Source organism: Vidua chalybeata (genome assembly GCF_026979565.1).
Source record: "Vidua chalybeata isolate OUT-0048 chromosome W unlocalized genomic scaffold, bVidCha1 merged haplotype SUPER_W_unloc_1, whole genome shotgun sequence".
In the NCBI taxonomy this organism is placed as follows: Eukaryota; Metazoa; Chordata; class Aves; order Passeriformes; family Viduidae; genus Vidua; species Vidua chalybeata.
In genome coordinates this window covers 1,969,925-1,984,491 of record NW_026530320.1, presented here as the reverse complement: position 1 = coordinate 1,984,491, position 14,567 = coordinate 1,969,925, and the positions used below count along the sequence as shown (strand labels likewise).

The 14,567-nt window shown below is 43.9% G+C and overlaps 1 protein-coding gene across 1 annotated transcript in view; it reads right to left on the bottom strand.

The window, feature by feature from the left end:
* Positions 1 to 14,567, bottom strand: part of LOC128782850 (protein C18orf25-like) — a 90,440-nt gene that overhangs the window by 6,530 nt on the left and 69,343 nt on the right. Inside the window, exon 4 of the mRNA XM_053933341.1 lies at positions 2,710 to 2,836. Coding sequence (XP_053789316.1) covers positions 2,710 to 2,836 — 127 coding nt within the window. The remainder of the gene's footprint in view (positions 1 to 2,709; positions 2,837 to 14,567) is intronic.

Sequence of the window (14,567 nt, the reverse complement as noted above, 5' to 3'; positions counted from 1 at the left end):
TCTTAAACAAACACTAGGAAAACTTGATACCTAGTGCTTCAAAAACTGGTTTGCCTCATAAGCACTGATGGTGGTTGCACACATAAGTAGGAAGTGTTTTGGCTGCTGGGGTAAGCTTTTCCCATTTCTTTGTGAATGTGCATGTACTGTATTTCAGGAACCTAAATTTTATGTGTTGCTCAAATATCCCTGACATTTATGTTTTAGTTATTTTTTTAATTTATTTTGAGGTCATGCAATTTATTTTCTCCAGAACTACTTAGGTTATGCTCATGTCTCTTGGTTCTCGTTAGCGTTTCATGAAATAGAATGAAAAATCTCTTTCGCTGAGCTGTAACTTCTCTGAATAGAAATGTCTCATTGCCTTCTCAGATAAACTATTTATTTTTGGATGTGATGTTTTGATATTTAGAACGACTTTTTCATTACTTCTTCACTCTTAAAAATACATACTTAAAGTATGTATCTATGGATATTCTCAGTTCAGTCAGAGACAAAAGGAGAGATTTCTACCAGGCTGAGCCTGGGAAAGAGTTCGAAAGGAATGTAAATAATTCACTATCTCTCTTGTTGTTCACATTGTTTATAGATATGTTCTGCTATTGTGCGTCATTCACAGGGCACCAATGGTGTGAGACGTTTTTACTTTAAGACCAATGAAATTGGTCTGCATGGTGTTCTCTATAAAAAAAGCAATGTATTTGAAATAAATCAGTTCAGTTCTCTTCTTGCCTTCTGACTTGGAGTCTTCTTTATTCCCATCCTGCCTCAACGGCAACACATATCTACAAAGAATTAGCAATAAGAGACTGGAACTCTAACAAATGTATCTGATTTCTTTATTTTAGGAAGAAATATTTTTAAGCATAACTGGAAAAAATTAAACAAACTAAAAAAAATAGTCTTGGTGTCTTAAGTAGATGCCAAGTAATATTCTAATGATGAAAAACTGCACCAATATGTTAATAATCTGATAAACTACAAATGATGGACAAACTCCAGGGTGTCATGACTCACACCAGTCCAATAATGACATGGAATATGGAGCATGATAAAAACCAGTGTGAGCAAGAGAACAGAATCCAAACACCATGCTAAGCATGTAAAAATACTGATCAAAACCCTAAACTTTTTCCAAAAGACAATTCTGAAAGAAGCCCACCAATATTTCATAACTGCAGGCCTAGACCTGCAAGAGAAATACAATTCTAAATAGGATTTGAGCAACTGAAACACGTGAATATTTAACAGACCCAGTAAAAACTAGTCTGTGGGAGATGATAGATGGTTACATGAACAAAGGAAAGCACAGAAGTGTGCTTTAAGTCTCTTTGTTGAAATTATTTCAGTCCATATCTACTAAAACTGATTTTAAATGGCAGTTCTGCATTTGCTTCACATTTCCATTCTTGTACACAGTAAATATTATTGAGGCAAGAGGCATGGAAAGTTTCTGAATAGGGGACCTCAAACAGAAGGGTTGTGCATGCATAGTGCTAGACAGATTTACACAAACTAATATTGGAGGACAAGTCCACACTGCTTATTATTGGCACAAAGATACTCCAAGCCCTGGGTCTGCTGAATAAACAGTCAGGAGAGCTACTTCCTAAGGAATTAGTATCTTCCAGAAGAGTTAGACACTCAAGGACTTCCATTATTCTAAAAGCAAAGACTAAATCTCTTCCTTCGGGACCTTGAAATTTCCTTTTTTCATATTCAACAGCACTGGACTGTGCCCATACTATCTGTACAGTTTCCTGCCTGGGAAACTGGGTCCTACACACCTTCCTTCTTTCACCAAGAAAGATGTGGTGAAGGGACAACAAGGAACAGCTCTGCTTTGTTCCTCACATGCTTTTTCTGACTCCAAGCATCCACCATATCCACCAGGCAGCAGACTAGTTTTAGAGGGACCTTGTCCATATACTGTTTTAACTTGCTTTTATTCCACCAAATTGGCACTCCATACTATATGCAAATGCCAGTCTTGTTCAACTGCTTCGTAATATCTTAAGCCAAGGAAAGATCATAGACTAAAGATGAAGAGTAACATTCAAAAAATGCCTAGTAAGAATAACACCTGAAGCACAGGTGGATAGCTTTCTATCTGAGCTTGAGACAAACCTCTGGTTTCATTACTCCCCTCTATTTTGGGGATTTGAACTCTTTTGTATCCTGAAATAAAACCAAGATTCGTGAAGATATGATTTTCAATCTAAAGGGGTTATCTTAAGATATAAGCTATTGAAAAGTTAATAGCATTTTTACAACTACTGATTAATTAAAGTGGAAGCTGATTAAATGCTTAAAGGTAATATTTGAAAGGAAACAAGAACCTATAAAAATATTTTCATTTCATTATTTGCATATTCACACTATGCCTTTAAAATCTGAATTCCTGATGTCTATACATTTGGTATTTCAATATTTGGTACTTTAATAGTACATATCTTTAGCCTGTTAATGTTTGATATCAAATCACAAGCTTAATAAGAATACTTATCAAGTTGGTAATGTTCTAAAGAAAAATGCATTCTGATATCACCGTGACCAGTGGAATAGACAAAACGAGTGCAACATTTGCTACCTTTTGGGCATCAGTCATGGATGGATAACCACAGCAGTGAAATTTATTTATTAATTTTGGCAATACAGATATTCTGATAAAATTAAATAAATATTAGAACAAGAAAAAGGAATTCATACCTGGCATGTTCCTGAACTCCAACAATCTCTACTTCACTATCAGAAGAGGCGATATTAATTTCTTCATTGATCTGGGCATTACTTAAAGATATTTTGTCACCTGCAAGGAAGCCTGGATCCAAATGACCTATAGATGGGGAAAATGCAAATACAGCCAATGTTTAACATCTTGCATAACTCAGAAATCAGCTGAAAAAGGAATTTCCCAAGTGAACAACAAAAAAATACTGAAACACTGCAAATGGAAAATCTTTTTAGATTAAGTTCTCCAACTTTCTGTTTATCACCCAATACAGGATGACAACTGGATTTATCCAGTCTCAATAGCTCCAGTGATGGTGTTATCACACAAATGTGAACCAAGTCCGATTGTTGCATCAAGAACATTCAATGTAATTAGGATTTCCAGCTGTTACTTTACGACAATGCTGAGTTAGACTGTGCCTAAACCCCTTTGAAATAAAGAAACAAGACCATCTAATGCAAATAAATCAAAGTCAGTGATACTGTGACAAATAAAGCCTATAGGCTGGACATAGATATCATACACTGAGTAAAATTTTCTTTTTTTTAATAGGGGAAGCCAGTCAATGAAAAAAAAAAAACAATAAACCCATCAGTTTCTGGCCATGCTGCTTCACACATCTGCTCCAACATTATTGCAAAGACTTTAAAAAAAAATCCTCTGTTTTTCTCAAATCCCATATACAGCAGTGTTTTTTTAAATTACAGTTCCTCAATGATATCCAGTTCCTCAGTCTGTCCTCTCTAAATACCAAGAAGGTTCTTAACCCCAATTAATGAAGCTGTGTTGGGACATATTAAATAATATTTTCAAAGAAAACACAAACTAGACCAAATTATTTCTTTTACAGTAAATACATTATTTAAAAAATCAATTTAAAATAAGATTTAAATTGAAAAAGATAACTTCTATTTTTAAAAATGTTGTTTTAGGGAACAAAAAAGACAATTACTTCTACTGTCTCTTTAGCAGTAACCTGGGTGATGCTGGGCAGCCTTGAAACAGATGACACTACCTACTCCTTGGGAACCACTCACTCATCTGTATTACACACGGGAAGAATCAGTAGTCAAGCAGGAAATTTGAGAGAAGGTGAATATATTATGTATATCTAGCTTGAGTAGGCATCTCTTCAAAGATGAGAGGATATAATGGTTTTACAGTGATGGAAAGTTTAAGACCAAATGAGCCCCTTCCCCCTTCCCTCCCTCATGACAGTGGAGGGAAGAAAAAAACCAAAAAATGAAACTACAAGAGGTTAAAAAAGGTTAGAGCCACAATTTTACTAAATAAAATATCAATAAACACAACAATAAAAAAGAAAATTGTACAAAAGAGGGAGTGGTTTAACCAAAAAAAGCAAGGTGTTGACGATGTTTTGGGGTTTGCCTTTTCTTCTTTTATATGTTTTCTGTATTCTTCGCACATATATTTGTAGCTTTGTAGTCTATTGTATTAGTGGCTAGTTTTCCCAGTACTTTTCCATGGCCTTTCCCTAGGCAGGAAGACAAAACAAATTCCAGAGCTCCAAGCTCCGGGGGGTACAAGGCCGCTATGCTTTCTTGGTTCTTCCTGGGAACCAAGATTGAGAACAAGTCTTCAAGATACATTTTCATGGACAAAGTAAGCTACTGCCAAGGGGGGAATCCAGAGAAGGGGCTTGACCTGGGGGGGAATTGCATCACCACTTGTCCTCCTAATTGTTGCTTTTTATCAATTATGCTAATTTCCTAAAACCTATAAAAATGTACTCACCCCTGGGTGGGTGGGCTTTTGTGGACATCTTTCCATAACTGCCCCTGAAGGCCTTCAAATAAAGATCTGCTCTTATATTACCTCCTGTCCTAGGGTGACGTTATGATGCTTGTATCCCCAATCGGGTGTTCTGTTTATGCTGGATATTCTATTCTGTGCCTTCAAGACTGGCTTGGAGAGTGAAGGAGGGGAGAAGAAGAAGCACGGAGTTTTGTTATCAGCCTGCACTCACTCCTCCACAGTCTGCTGGAACACCAAACTCCACTGTGTTGTCTGGGCAGGGACGGGGCAGAACACAGGGCTCCTTTGCTTTTTAGTTAGTTTAGCTAGCTGAGGCAGTCCAAGTTTTCCCTGGACTGGTTTTCTTTCCCTTTTCTTGGATCTGTTTGAACCTGCTCCAGACTGGGACCCAGGGAAACATCGAGAGCTCTCACTTTGTGTCCTACTGGGGCCTACTCTGGGCAGCAGCCTTTCCCAGCACTGGAGGGACTGGTAACAGAGCGACCACTCCCAGGAGAGACTTTCTGAATTTGTCATCTCTTCAGAGCAACTAATGAGTTTTGTCACCTGGTATTGTTTATTTTATGTGCTGAGGAATGCTTTGCCTGTTTAAATAAACAGGTTTTTTTTCCACTTCTTTCCAAGGAAATTTTCCCGAACTGGTTGGGGGGAGGGGCCGTGTGGGTTGGCTTTCTGGGGGGGGCCTTTTTGGAGGTTTTCTCCCAAATTTGCCCTAATCCAGGACACCTCCTTACTAAAAATATCTCAAGTTTCATTTCCACGCTGAGAAAAAGGCAACAATATCATATGGCCTCCCTGGAACAAAGAAAAGATGGCAGGGACTTATGGAGCAATTCCAATGGGGGATGGGAGGTGCTGGTGCTACCTGGAGCAGCTCCAGATTTGCAGTGGAGGGTTTCCTGCTCTGTCACTGCAGCAGTGACAGTGGCGGTGGCAGCGAGTATCTCTCCCTGCTGAGTTCAGTTTGACACCAGGTTCCTGCACTGCCACTACCACTGGGGGTGTGTGGGGGGGTTGGTTATGCCACCTTACTGCCTTTTCCTACCACCTCACTGGGCTCCTTTTCGGCTCAGCTGGACTCCCTCTTGGCTTGGCCAGACTCATTTGAAATCAGTGCCCTTGCTCCAGGTCACTTTGCCACCCTGAAGGGGGGGAAGAACTGGTCTTATGGTGAACTGAAAGCTGCACAGCCCTGGCTCCGTTGGTCTCAGCTGCATCACAGAGCTGTCACTTCAGCACCGACCCCCGGGAGCAGCGCCGATGTCTCTCCTCAGCCCCTTGTTCTGCAAAAACATCCTGGAGGGATGGGAAATGGGGGAAAACAGTGGGGTGTGGAGTGCTGGGGTCTGCAGGTCCTTTAGCTGGAGTAAGCCAAACAAAAATGGCCCCCATTCCATTTCTGGTCATGGCATTTTCCCTGCCAAAAGCACACTGTGTTAGTTTAACACAACCTGGCTTTTAGTGGGGGCAGAGGAAGCCACAGAAGCTGCCTCTGAGAGACAAACTCCTAGAAACTTCTACTATGTCCAGTACAGCCAATCCCTGAAGGTACTGATGATGGACATATTGGCTGGCCCAATTAGAGAAGTTGGGAATGCCTCTGTGATAGCATATTTAAGAAAGAAAAAAAACATGGGAAGATCTCTTTCTTCCTTGGAGGGATGGGTACGTGCCAGTGCCCTCCTGGCACTGAGAGCAGTCTTGTGGCTGGCACTGGGGGCAGCTGGGGCCAGGAGCAGGCACCCGGCCGCGGCCATCTCAGGGCTGGGAGCGGTGGCACAGCATGGCTCGCAATGAACTTCACTTGCTTAGCTACTTTTAACCACCCGTGCAGTAGACAGAAGAGCAGGGCCGGCAATAATAGCTTCTCCTTTTCGATGCCTCGCATGAAGAGAAGCGCTAAATGGTGGCCGGCACCACCTGCTCAGTTCTGGAGGGGACTACATAGCCAGAGGCAAGGGGCATGGCGAGCAGCTCCCCAATGCAGAGCCCAGATGGGATCAACCTTTCAGCAGAATTCTATAAAAACTTTTCAATTTATAGAACTTGAGAACAAACTAATCTACAAGCACCAATTCTCTCCCGAGTCAAAGAAAAGGTGAAGACACGTGAGGAGAGCAACATGGCAACACTAAGGTCGGTGCAAAGGAGGGAGGGGGAGGAGGAGGTGCTACAGGCATTGGAGATGAAATCCTTCTGCAAGCCGTGGTGAGGACTATAATACAACAAACTGTTTCCCTGTAATTCATGAAGTGCATGGGGGGGGATGCAGAGTTCACCCGTGGCCCATGAAAAAGAGTGCTCACACTGGAGCGCATGGATGCTGAAAAGCTGTAATATAGTGAGAAACTTGAACAGGGAGAGAAGACCCTTGCTTTCTGAGATAGAGAAAGAGGACCCTAGCTTCCAGAAAAGAACAGCTCATCCTTAAAAGACTACACCCCATGAACCAATGACCCATGAAAACAGTTGTGGGAAGACTGCCTGTGGCAGGGACTCACGTTGCAGCAGGTCAGGCGGGACTGCTACTTGTGAAAATTAGAACCATGCTGAAAAAGTTCACAGAGAACTGTCTCCCATGGAAAAGACCCCACGAAATAGCAAAAGAGACTCCTGTCCCTAAGCAAACTGAAAAAAAAATATTTTTTAGAAGTGACAAACTGACAAAAAAACCCATGTTTTGTCTCCTTTCGTTGTTGGCAGAAAGGAAAGAAGGGCGGGGGGGGGGGCAAGGTGTTCTAAAGGTTTATTTTAGTTCTCATTATCCTCTTTTAATTCTGTTAATAAATTTTTCTTTATATCTTTTAAGTTTTGAGCCTGTTTTGCCCTTAGAGTGTTTCTTCCCAATCCTTAACTCATGAGCCCCTTTGGTTGTTCTTTCCCCCTCCTCTGCTCAACTATAGCAGAGGAGAATGAGTGAATGTTTTTTTTGTGGGTGCCTGGCTTCTAGCTTCTAGCCAGTGTCAAACCCCAACACATGCCCATGGTTATGACGTAAAATGGTATTGAATAAACAGCACTGAAAGCTCCACCCCCTTGTCTCTGTACCCAAGACACTGTCACCCCTTACTCTATACCATGCAACTCATGCCCAGATTTTATAGCTTTCAAATGTATACACATACACATACAAATAACTATATACAAACACAGTTATAATTTAAGTGCTCAATGACAGTTCCCCCAAGATATTTATTGAGTTAATTTTAGTCTGTGACTAGTGTAACTTGAGTAGTCCAAATTCATTGGCCAGGGTATTTACGATATACAGTGGGAGTGTCATTCAACAACCAGTATTACATACACAATTCAACATTACAGACGGTTCTCACCAAAAAATCAAATCCCCTTGAGGGATTGTTTCCCCATCCCTCTGCATTACCCATCAAGTGCAACCAGATCCTTAAGCAAAAACAATCCCACTGATAAGTTTGTCTTTGCTTGAGGCAAGGTTAATCCAAACTGTCTTTCTTATTTCTCATTTGCACCACAGGGACTTTTTCTCTGTGGTTGTCATAGGTTGATAACTAAGTGAGTTTACTTGGGAAGTTATAGTCAAACTAATCAGTGGTCAGATTTGAATATTGACACCTGGTGTGACCACTGAAGACATTGGACACACCTCTGAGAACACAGAGGGTTAAAAGCAGAGAACTCCCAGGGGAACTTTCTCTTTTGTTCCGGTCAGCAAAGAGTGCAGACTCCCCTGCCCAGCCACAGGCTGGGTGGGGGAGGGGAAGCCGTGCGGCCTATGGCTGAGGTAGGCTGGAACCCTAGAAAGAGAAGGGGGTGAAGGGAATGGAACTGGGTCGGCCCCCGCAGGACGCAAGGGTGGAGAAACACTGAAATGTCCCAGGCAGCCCCTCCAGAGGGAGAGAGAGAGAGAGAGAGCCTGTTCTACCTGGAAATTTGATATAATGTGCCGGCAGTACCTGGCAGAGGAGAAAGAGAAGGGAGGGGGGAAGGTGCCCAGCCCCGGGAGAGCTAGGCAGCTTGCTGTGAGATCTCATCTGTCCTGGGAGCCGGGGACTTTTAACCCTTTCCTGGGCAAAGAAAGCTTTGCAGAACACTACTCCTCCTCGATTTGAAAGAGAAGAGAGACAGAGTGGGACTTGAGATGTTAGAAGAAGAAATCCTAAGTGGAAGGAGATGATGGAGTGGCCTTGACTGGACTTTTCTTGTATAGCCATAGACAACCAATTTCTCCTGCAACACAGACTGCATTCTAGGGGGATGCAATTACTTGAGCCAAGAGAGTGACAGGAGTGAGAGTGACCTGTTTCAGTGAGTGACGTCATGTGCAGGAGTGAAGTGAACAGAGAAAAGATGAGAACGGTGTGGTGGTGTCCTCTGTCTTCAGGGAAGAAGAAGATTTCTGTTCTCAAGACCCTTGGCCCCAGGGGAGGAGAAAATGGGGGGACTGTGTAATGAACAGTTTCCACATGTTCCCCAGAGATGCAGATGTGGGCAGGGCCTTCTTAGTTCCTATGGCAACACTAAAAAAACTACTAACTCTAGCTAAGTACCGATATTGAAATGCTAATTAGCTAATTGCTCTGTTTGTTTTCCCTAAACTACCTGGAGATAACTGGCCTCCCACCCCTCCACGCTGCCATTCTGGGACTAACATGCAAATAAAAAAACCCTTAGGATCATGGGAGTATTTTTAGGAGATAAAAAGGACCATAAATCAAAAACTGAACACAGTAGAGGAGTCTAGACAAATGCCCTAGCTGAGGAAGAGGGAAACACATCCCCTGATTGACTTTTAACCGTCGCCATCACCTAAGAAAGAATAGACTATATTAGGCTGTGAGAAGCAGGGAGACAGAGAGACAGAGAGAGAGCCCTGGTGCTGCCACCACGGAAGGAGTGGGGACAGCTGTTGTTCTGGACTTCAGCAACAGACTCTGCATGCCACACCTCCTCACCCCTGGCCACCGGTGTGCCACAACGAAAGAAGGGACAGCTGCTGCTCTGGACTTCAGTGACAGACTCTGCATGCGTCCTTCCTTTCAGCCACCTGGGAAAGCTACAACCGCGGGGGTGAGCTCCATGTCGAGGCCCCTGCCCAGCTGATCTTTTTAATAAAGAGCTGAACATTAATAAAGGCATTAGCCCTGTACATTTCAGACTGTTGTCCCAAAATGAGAAACTGTTGTTCTTTAGTCCTTGGCAAAGCATCCTTAAAAGAACCCTATGAGCAATCTCAGTCCATGCACAGTGGTGAGAGCACTGTACATAGGAGGATAATGTTACAATTGCAGATTTTCTCCGGGCGGTGCCATGTGTAACATGGAAACACAAGAGGTTGCAATTGTGTTTCCTGGGGCAGTCTATGGTACAAGAGAGACTCCTGTCTCCCTTGATGAACTGAGAATTGATTATCTGAGGGGTAGTACCTTAATTGGGAATCCAGGGTTTTGTCTCACTGTGTTCTGTTAGGAATTGGGTGGGGGGAGGAGGAATGTTTTGGAAGGTTTTCATTCTGAATTCTGTGTGTTCCTTTTATTATAGTTGTAGGTTAATAAAGTTATTTTCTTTATTTTTAAGCTTGAGCCTGCTCTGCTCTGTTTCTGGTCACATCTCATGGCAGTCATTTGAGAAAAATATATTTTCATGAGTGCACTGGCATTGTGCCAGCATCAAACCATGACACTGGTACATAAGGGTCCTGACTGAGCAGGGACACCTTGATTGGTAGAACCTCTGATGTTAACTAACCAGGTGGCCTTGGCTAAATGCAGATCCCAGTGTTTGAAGGTCCCACCACCCATTGCTTTCAATGTGGTTTTTAGCAGTCCATTCTGCTGTTTAACTTTCCTAGAGGCTGGTGCATGATAGGGAATATGATACACCTACTCAATACCACGCTCTCTGGCCCAGGTGTCTATGAGGTTGTTTTTGAAATTAGTCTAATTGTTCGACTCACTTCTTTCTGGGGTGCCATGAAGCCGCAGGATTTGCTTTTCAAGGCCCAAGAGGGTGTTCTGGGCAGTGGCGTGAGGCAAAGGGTGTGTCTCCAGCCATCCGGTGATTGCTTCCACCATTGTAAGCACGTAACACTTGCCTTGGCACATTTGCGGGAGTGTGATGTAATGAATCTGACAGGCCTCCCCATATTTATATTTTGACCATCATCCCCCATACCACAGAGGCTTTACCCACTTGGCCTGCTTGACTGCAGCACATTTCACAGTTATGAATAACTTGAGAGATGGTGTCCATGGTTAAGTCCACCCCTTAGTCACAAGCCCATCTGTATATTACATCTCTTCCCTGATAACCTGAGGTGTCATGGGCCCACTGAGCTAGAAATAGCTCACCTTTATGTTGCCAGTCCAGATCTACCTGAGATACTTTATTCTTGGCAGCTTGATCAATCTGTCTGTTGTTGTGATGCTCATTTTTAGCCCGACTCTTAGATACGTGTGCATCTACATGATTTACTTTCACAGTCATCTTCTCTACCCAGGCAACGATCTCTTGCCACAATTCAGAAGCTGAGATGGGTTTTCCTTTGTGCTGCCAAGTGGCCTTCTTCCACTGGTCCACCCATCCCCACAAGGTGCTTGCTATTATCCAGGAGTCAGTGTAGAGGTAGTTTGTTGGCCATCTCTCTCTTTGAGCCATATATAAAACCAGCTGGATGTCGTTCAACTCTGCAACCTGACTTGATCCACCTTGTCCCTCAATAGCTTCCTGTGACTCATCATGTGGGACTGTGTAGGGCAGCTTTTCATTTTCATTGTATCCCTACAATATGTCAGGAGACGTTAGTGAAGAGTGTGTCTGTTTTCATCTTCTGGTAGCTGATTATATGCTGGGGCCTCCTTAGCACCTCTTGCCTTCTCCTCCTCCTCTTCTAATGATAGTTCAAAATTTTCACCTTTAGGCCAGTTTGCAATGATCTTCAAGATCCCAGGGCAATTAGGATTTCCTTTCTGAGCTTGCTGTGTGATCAGTGATCCACTTAATCCACGAAGCACCAGAGGCATGATGTGCGGAAAGGGACTTTCTGTCTGAACATCCAGCCCAGCACTGGCAGTCAGAGTGCCAGGAGGAACTGTGCTTTGGTGCCAATCACATTTGAAGCAGTTTGAAAACCTTCATCAGCTGCTAGGATCTCCTTCTCAGTTGGGGTGTAGCTGGCCTTAGATCCTCTGCACCCCCAAGTCCAGAATCCCAGGGATCATCCTCAAGTCTCTCCAGGTACTTTTTGCCAGAGCCTCCAGGAAGTACCATTCTTCCTAGCTGCAGTGTAGAGCATGTTCCTCACATCCTGTCTTGTCCTGACTGGACCAAGGGCTACTGCACGAACAATCTGCTGTTTAATCTGTTCAAAACCTTGTTGTTGTTCATGGCCCTGTTTAAAATAATTTTTCTTCTGGGTCACAAGATTGAGAGGGCTTAAAATCTGACTTTACTCTGGGATGTGCATCTTCCAAAAACCCACAGCACCTAGGAAAGCCTGTTTCCTTCTTGCTCGTCAGTGGGGACATGTGGTAGTCTGTTATTTTACAGTTTGTTCTTCTGTAGTAGGTTTTAATATTCCTTGTTATAAGTTTGTAGTGGTTTGTTCTCTGTACCCCATTTGGCTTCCCTAATGGTTCAGTCCTGAGTTGTTTACCACAGTTTTCCCCACCAAAATGTATGTCAATCTACATGTCAATCCACCTGCATACCTCCCTTGTTCCCTTGTCTTACCCCTGTCTTTCAAAGATAGCACACTCCTTTGGTTCTGGAGTGTTCCCTGTCTTTCATCCCTTCCTCGAAGCAGAATTGGATTGTAAGGTTTGCTCCCTCCCTGTGTTGGCTTCTATTGGGGAGCCCTTACCCTGCACCCCTCCCCTAATGCCCTCCTATTGGTCAAAGGTTGTGTCCTCCCCGTGTTCCCCCTATCCTTTAAAAGTAGCCCCTTCAGGTTCAGATTTGTCACTTGCTCTGTCCCCCTTCGAGATTAAATCTTTGGAGACTCAGACAAGTGTCCTTCCCTTATTCCTCTGCCTCGATTTCCTCGTGCTCTGTGCCTCTGCTGTGCTACCCACGCCACAACAATCACTGCCATCCGCAACAGTCTCGGCAGAGACTCGGGGGTGGCCACTCGCATGTCTGGCCTCTGGCCACAAGTGGGACAGCTAGTTGGCGAACCTCCATCCAGTGGCCACTGAGAGCCAGATGCAGGGACATAGCTGCTATTTTGTTAATCACATCCACTGGAATCTGACAACGTTCATCTTGCCAATTTTACTCCTAAGAACTGAATTTCCTGGGCAGGTCCCTTGACCTTACTTTGCTTTATGGCAAAACCAGCTGTCAGGAGGATTTGGATTATCTTCTGTCCTTTTTCAAAAAACTTCCTCTGCTCTGTTTCCCCATATAGTGATGTCATCAGTGTACTGCAAGTGTTCTGGAGCCTCACCCTTTTCCATGGCAGATGGTCGGGCTGTGTTTCTACCCCTGGGGCAGTCAGTTCCAGATGTACTGGATGGCCCTCCAGGTGAAAGCAAACTGTGGCCTGCACTCTGCTGCTAAAAGAATGGAGAAAAACGCATTAGCAATGTTGATGGTAGCACCACTTTTCTGCCTTGGACTCCAGTTTGTACTGAAGTTCCAGCATGTCCAGCACAGCAGCACTCGGTGGTATGACATCATTCAGGCCATGATAGTCCACTGTCAGCGTCCACTCTCCACTGGACTTATGCACTGGCCATATAGGACTGTTAAAGGGTGAACAAGTCTTGCTGACCACTCCCTGGTTCTCCAGTTTACAGATCATCTTATGGATGGAAATCATGGAGTCTCAGTTGGTGTGGTATTGGCGACGATGCACTGTTGCAGTGGCGATCTATACCTGTTCTTCTTTGACCCTCAGCAGTCCCACAGCAGAAGGATCCTCTGAGAGACCAGGCAAAGTATTCAGCTGTCTTGTTTCTTCTGTCTCCAGAGCAGCTATCCCCAAATCCCAACAGTACCCTTTTGGGTCTTTGAAATACCCTCTCCTGAGGAAATCTATGCCAAGGATGCATGGGGCCTCTGGGCCAGTCACAATGGGGTGTTTTTGCCACTCTTCCCCAGTCAGGCTCACTTTAGCTTCCAGTACAGTCAGCTGTTGGGATCCCCCTGTCACCCCAGAAATGGAGATAGATTCCATCCCTACATATCTTGATGGAACATCAGGGCACATTGTGTACCAGTGTCAACTAGAGCTTTATATTCTTGTGGGTCTGATGTGCCAGGCCATCAGATCCACACAGTCCAATAGATCTGATTGTCCCTTGCCTCTACTTGGCCAGAGGCAGGGCCCTTCTAGTTCTATTCACAGTGCTTGTTGCTTCCTCCCTGTAAGTATGACCTGGAAATCCCTTCCAGAGGATTGGACAGCATCATCTCTTCTATTCTACCTAGGGGCTTGCCCACGATAGACCAGAGCAGCATTTATCCTTGACAAGTTTCTTGTGGCAGTAATTCTTCCTCTCAACTCCAGTAACTGTGCTACTAGGGCAGAGGTGGGTTTTCCATCCCATCTCTTTGTGTCTTCTCCATGGTCATGCAGGTAAAAACCACAGATGGCCTTCTTTCTTCCCATCTGGGGGATGCCTGCTCCTAATAGCAGGGGCTCTGGTCTGTACTAGTGAGACATGGAACATTCCGTCCCTAAGATACTCTCTGAGTTTCTGATGGTCCTTTTCAATTTTCCAATTTCTGGATATGCTTGTCCAGTTCTGTTTCCATGGCCAAGACATGGGCCTTTAATAGGGTGATAGTGTCTTCATCTCCAGAGTTTGGTAGCCAAAATACCCACTGTGTCTTCTCTCTCCTTTCATTGCAGGGGTGCAAAGTAGTAGGAATATATGCTCGACCTGAGCCATATGAATTTCATCCACATCTGTGATGTACACTGGACACAGTCTGGACTTGTAGGGAATTGCTCATCATCTGAAAAAATTATCTCCATCTCAGCTATTTCTCTCAGGCACTGGATACCCTCCTCCATGGTGCTCCACTGGCCTTGCTGCTCATAGAGGTCTTGGTCTTCCCTGCTGTCATGGGTTGA